General features: G+C 52.9%; 2 protein-coding genes across 2 annotated transcripts in view; one reads left to right on the top strand and one right to left on the bottom strand.

Annotated features, from left to right (window-relative positions):
* The window catches only part of EIF2AK3 (eukaryotic translation initiation factor 2-alpha kinase 3), a 56,958-nt gene extending 55,403 nt beyond the window's left edge, over nucleotides 1-1,555 (bottom strand). The window contains exons 1-2 of the mRNA XM_009995619.1: nucleotides 1,308-1,555; nucleotides 634-762 (exon numbers count right to left, since the gene is read on the bottom strand). Of these exons, the coding sequence (XP_009993921.1) occupies nucleotides 634-762; nucleotides 1,308-1,555 (377 nt within the window). The remainder of the gene's footprint in view (nucleotides 1-633; nucleotides 763-1,307) is intronic.
* A 3,648-nt stretch (nucleotides 1,556-5,203) lies between these two features.
* Nucleotides 5,204-6,036, top strand: part of RPIA (ribose 5-phosphate isomerase A) — a 12,542-nt gene continuing 11,709 nt past the window's right edge. The window contains 2 exon segments of the mRNA XM_009995618.1: nucleotides 5,204-5,224; nucleotides 5,373-5,571. Coding sequence (XP_009993920.1) covers nucleotides 5,204-5,224; nucleotides 5,373-5,571 — 220 coding nt within the window.

Genomic DNA, 6,036 nt, shown 5'->3' with positions numbered 1-6,036 from the left:
CCCAGGGGTGCAGGGGCCCCCCAAGTGCATGGAGCGACCCCAGGGGTGCACGGCGTCTTCCACTGCACGGAGTGTCCCTGGGGTGCCCGGAGCAGCCGTGGGAGGGAGGGACACCCCCAGTGCACGGAGTGTCCCCGGGGTGCAGGGGCACCCCGAGTGCGTGGGGCGACCCCAGGGGTGCAGGGACTCCCCCAGTGCACGGAGGGGCTCTGGGTTGCACGGGCGGGTTCAGGGATGCACGGACGGTCCCCGAGGGCAATGAGGATCGCTGCGAGCGCACGGACGGTCCCGCTGAGCTTCGGGCTGCGCTCCCTAAGCCTGGGCAGAAGGGAGAAAACTGCTTTCCCCGCTGCCCTCTGCCCATGCCCAGCACGCACCTCCCGGGCAGCCGCTCCGTGCCTTGCCCGGCTCAGCACCGAGCACCCCGAGTTTGGGCTCATGTCTCGCACCTCTCAACTTTCACCGTGCACCCCCCTGCGAGCTGGGCTGCGCTGGGAGCTCAGGCTAACCCCGTGTCCTGCTCCTTTCTCCAAGCTCAGGCTGTACCACTGCTGCATTCTGTCCAGGGACCCGAGGAGCAGCAGCTCCTGACCAGGGGCTTGTGCCCTGTCCTGTGCCGGGAAGCAAACGCACCGAAGGGCTTTCATGAACCCCTTGAAGGCCAAATAGGACTGGAGCTGCTTGCGGGTTGTCAGGGGCTGATTGGGAATGCTTGGAAGATCAACGGTTAAAGTCACGGGGTCGTTTATCGCAATGTTTGCTCTGCAAGTTCTTTTGCAACAGAAGTGGTGAAACTGGCAGAGTCTCTGCCAAGGAGGTAGAAGTTTTCAGTGCGTGGGGCGACCCCAGGGGTGCAGGGACTCCCCCAGTGCACGGAGGGGCTCTGGGTTGCACGGGCGGGTTCAGGGATGCACGGACGGTCCCCGAGGGCAATGAGGATCGCTGCGAGCGCACGGACGGTCCCGCTGAGCTTCGGGCTGCGCTCCCTAAGCCTGGGCAGAAGGGAGAAAACTGCTTTCCCCGCTGCCCTCTGCCCATGCCCAGCACGCACCTCCCGGGCAGCCGCTCCGTGCCTTGCCCGGCTCAGCACCGAGCACCCCGAGTTTGGGCTCATGTCTCGCAGCTCTCAGCTTTCACTGTGCACCCCCCTGCGAGCTGGGCTGCGCTGGGAGCTCAGGCTAACCCCGTGTCCTGCTCCTTTCTCCAAGCTCAGGCTGTACCACTGCTGCACCCTGTCCAAGGACCCGAGGAGCAGCAGCTCCTAACCAGGGGGTTGTGCCCTGTCCTGTGCCGGGAAGCAAACGCACCGAAGGGCTTTCATGAACCCCTTGAAGGCCAAATAGGACTGGAGCTGCTTGCGGGTTGTCAGGGGCTGATTGGGAATGCTTGGAAGATCAACGGTTAAAGTCACGGGGTCGTTTATCGCAATGTTTGCAAGTTCTTTTGCAACAGCAGTGGTGAAACTGGCAGAGTCTCTGCCAAGGAGGTAGAAGTTTTCAGTTGGGGGAAAAAAAAATTCCCTTTTCCTCACCACTTCCCTCTTCTGGGTTGGCATCTTGAGGCTTAGTTGCTGGTGGCTTCCCTGGTGTCCCATCAATGTTTCACTTGTTTTGCAGCGTCTTCTTCCCCTGAGCAGTCTGTACCTGCCTGCAGAGAGCACAGCCACGTGTTGCCTGAGACCTGCCCCTCCAAAAGTTGTCTGTGGGGCGGGGGAGCTGGGGGAGAGGGACCAGCAGTTGCAGAAAATGCCCCTTTCTTATCAAAAGCAAGCCCTGAAGTTGCATGATGAGGGGTTGCAGGAGGAAGAACTTGTGTTGCAAGGCGTGGGGCTGAGGCACAACCATTGTTATCAGGAATGGGGTGTGCCTTGGATTTGGGCTAAACTGTAATTCTTCATTTTGGACTTTTCCTAGTGAAATAGCTGGTCTTTGTGCTGCTTTATGGTCAAGCAAACTTAGCATGATGTTTCTGGCCATGTCCCAGCTGATTAAAGTTCAGTGCCTGGCTAGTGATGCTGATTAAGTAAAAATAGGCAGGGGACGGGGTGATACTGCAATGCTTGCCATGGACCTTGGCTTGAGGCAGAGGTGAAGAAGCAGGTTACAGTCACCATGAAGGAGTGCAGAGGTTTCAACTGTCAGAAAACCTGTGTCCCTTTCCGTTTGCACTGTCAGGGCACAGCTACTGTTTGTAACAGATAGTTTTGTGTTTGGTAGTTAGAGCTATCGCTGGTAACAGAGAGAGCAACATAATCTCCAAAAGCAAAGCTTCAGACTCCCTTCCTTTCTTGCACAGCAGGGACATGTGGGAGATGCCACTGACTTCAGAGTCCAGTTATGCTGGACAAATATCTCCTGCTTAACTGTGCTGTAAACCTGTGGCACTGGGGGCTTGATACTGGTACTAGATCAGGCTCCTTGCTTGGCATCCTCATTCACACCCATCCCTATCTGTGCCTGCACAGCTCCTCACGCTGCCTGTAGCAGATAGAAAACCTCTGGGTGGGGGGGATTAAGACAGAAGAACCTTTTATCACCTCACCATGAAGGAGTGCAGAGGTTTCAACTGTCAGAAAACCTGTGTCCCTTTCCGTTTGCACTGTCAGGGCACAGCTACTGTTTGTAACAGATAGTTTTGTGTTTGGTAGTTAGAGCTATCGCTGGTAACAGAGAGAGCAACATAATCTCCAAAAGCAAAGCTTCAGACTCCCTTCCTTTCTTGCACAGCAGGGACATGTGGGAGATGCCACTGACTTCAGAGTCCAGTTATGCTGGACAAATATCTCCTGCTTAACTGTGCTGTAAACCTGTGGCACTGGGGGCTTGATACTGGTACTAGATCAGGCTCCTTGCTTGGCATCCTCATTCACACCCATCCCTATCTGTGCCTGCACAGCTCCTCACGCTGCCTGTAGCAGATAGAAAACCTCTGGGTGGGGGGGATTAAGACAGAAAAACCTTTTATTACCTTTTTTTTTTTTTTTTAAATTAAAGCCAGATTGCTGTATTTACCTGCAACACTTGTCCCCAGGCAGTCACAGGAGCAGAGTCCCTCAGTACTGGAGTGGACACCAAGACAACCAACCTCAGAAACCACAGGCTGTCCTACTGTGATGGCTTGGAGGGATGGGGCTGGCACGGGGCTTTAGAGCCGTAAGCTGCTTGGGGAAAGCTGGCTTTGTGTTTATACAACTCCCCTGAAGGCAGGCCTTGCCTGTGTCTCTGTTTGAAGTGAAAAGATAGGCAAGAGCTGTAGGGTCTGCTGCCCCAGAGGGCTGAGCATTAATGAGAAGAAACCTGGGGCTTTGCACTGTATTTATCTCCTGCTCTTTGCCCATGTAAATCCTACTCTTGGAAACTTCTGTTGGACTGGCCTGCCCATGTGGTGCTGCTGAGAGCCACTCGATGGCCTTGTTGGCATCTCCAGTGTTGGGCAGTGTTCCTCAGCCCCTGGGTTAGCAGGGACAATGCTCTGGCTGCTGCTGACTCCAATCGTGGAGTCCATTTGTGTGTCCTCAGCTGTGCCGTGGCTCAGTGCCTTGCTTTTGTTTGCTGAGGTTTTAGTAAACAACCTACAATGTCCTTTTTTTTTTGCATAGGGTGCTGCACCTCAGTGCTGTGATCTGGGCCTGCTCCTTTGCATGCTGACCATGTTCTCTGCTTCTTGCCAACACTTGCCATGCCCCTCTTTTTAGAAGTGGATGTTTTTTGGCTGGTTTTTCCTCTGGTCTGGCTGCGATTGGAGCTGAGGAGGGAGAGTTGGGAACTTCGATAAGACAAGGGTTGGAACAGCACCAGTTTAGACTGACTTAAACTGTTTTTCTGGGAAACCCACTTAGGCCAAGGTCTTGCCATCACCTGAGGGAGGGTGTTTCACCCCTCCTCACTGGTGGCCTTTAAGTTTATGGCCATTGATGGGCTGGGATCCTTGTAAGCTCTTCCTATTTCATTAGAGTGGCCGATGCTGAGGCTTTCCCCATCCATTTAGGGCATCCAGCTGCTCCAAGAAGCTGTCCCACCCTCTAGAAATGAGGGCAAAGAGAAGAAGCAGCCTCTTCCCGGGTGGAAACAAGTCTCTTGGAAACACCGGTACTGCCCGTGACCTGCTGACCTCCATGCAGCTTTGCTTGCCCCTTCCTTGGCTGACCACGCTTGGCTCTGCCTGCCAGGCAGGTGACACTGAGAGACCTCAGGAGCTGTTTGGTTTCTGCTGGCAACCTTGCAGGCCTGCAGCTGCCATCTCTTGCTTTCCCCATCTTTTGCAGAGTCACAGTGACTGGCGAAGGCTGGGGTACAAGCAGCCCTGGTTGTGTGCTGGGCTTTGGAGAACTTTTGGGTTTTTTTTAAGCTTTTAACCTGCAGAATCAAGGGAAGTCATTAATTCTAGAGGAGCGTGACCTGCCTTGAGCTCCACCTTTCCAGGCAAGCTTGCGTGCCAGTAAGGTTTCAGCTGGTTTAAATGTTGTAGGTGTGGCTTTTTCCACAGCTGCTGAACTCTGGATTTGCTGCACATCGAGAGATCTGTCTAATGTCCAAGAGATAATGCATAACAGCTCTGTGCCTGCATCTCTGGCTGGCTTGAAGTCTTCCTCATCTGAGGTCTCTGTAGTGATATTGGGCCTCCTTAAGTCCAGTTAAGCTTTGGATCCCATCCAAAGAAAGGGAAGTACATTGAAAATGGGAAGTGCAAGAGGCTGCAAGTAGCTCTCAGGGGGTGGGAGACTGAGGTGATAATAAACTGGGATTTACATGCAGAGCATCCTCTTGAGAGGTAACAAAGTTGCACCCATCCACCCTCAGCCTGCAGCACCTTTCAGAAGCTTAGTTGTATTACTGATGTAACAGTAGTGATCCTTCTTCAAAGCGACCAAAAGCAGAGAAAGGCCAGGGCTGAGCTGTGGTTAAAATGTGATCTCCTTCAACATATGCTGCCATGCTCACCCATCTTTCAGAAGCGTTGCTGGACTCTCATATAGGCAGTTAAATACTCTGTTTTGGGGGGAGCTCCTACTATACTCTAGGAACAGCTGCTGTGCTCTTTGCTTTGGCTGCCGGTGCTCTGAACTGTTTACTAACAATACTGTTGGCAGCAAACCCATGCTTTCATTGTGTGGCTTCCTTGGGAGATGTTATCTTGAGGCTGTTTCAGCTTCTTCCTTTGTGGTATTGTCTGAAGCTCCCAGCTTTCTGGTAGGAGAGGGTGCATGGAGTGCCAGCAACCAGTAGTGAGTGTGCATTGAACACCCTGGGAGTCAGACTGTGGTGATATTTAGCAAGCACAGTCCTTTAAGGAGAGGGCAAGTTGCTTAAAATCCCTTAGGTCAGACAGTGGTTGTGCCCTCTCTGGCACAGTGTCTGCCCTTCCTTGCTAAGACACCACGTGTTGGCCTGTGTCTCTGGGCAAGGATCCTCTTGCATGTGTTTGTAATGTCAAGTCTGCTGGGAAGAGCAGAAGAGCTGTTGTGCTGAGCCCCCAGTAACAGCTCTGCTCTGTCTCTCTTTGATTTGCAGAACAATCAAGTTCTTGGGATCGGAAGTGGTTCTACGATTGTCCATGCGGTGCATCGATTAGGTAGGATGCTCCCCTTCGTGTCCCCACCACTGCAAAGTCCCCTTGTCCAGCTGCCCCAACTACTTGGAGGAACAGGCTAAATCTTCTGGATCCTGACTTAGAGCTGATGGGTCAGGTCCGTTCACAGACTGCTGTGTCCTTCTTGAAGTTGAAGGTTAAAAACAGGTCTTATGTTTCTAATTTATTGCACAGATAGTCCCGAGGAGGTGGTGATTTGCCACCTGTTCTCCCCAGGCAGCCAGCAAAACGCTTTACTGGCACCCACCACAAACTGGAACTAAACACATCAATTTCTTTCCAGCTCTGCTCAGTCCTGACTTGCTTTGTGGCTTTGGGCCATGCAGCTGCTTTCCTTCCTTTAACCCATTTGTATGCAGCTGAGCTGCTTCCTCACACCCACATTATTCACACTGAGGGTCCTGCTGAGATGCAATGAGATGTAATGCAAGTGAGGAATAAATTCCT

This window comes from Chaetura pelagica, unplaced genomic scaffold, assembly GCF_000747805.2.
Source record: "Chaetura pelagica isolate M959 unplaced genomic scaffold, ChaPel_1.0 scaffold34, whole genome shotgun sequence".
NCBI lineage: Eukaryota > Metazoa > Chordata > Aves > Apodiformes > Apodidae > Chaetura > Chaetura pelagica.
The sequence above is the reverse complement of the archived record's forward strand: the minus strand, read 5'-3'. Positions and strand labels throughout refer to the sequence as shown.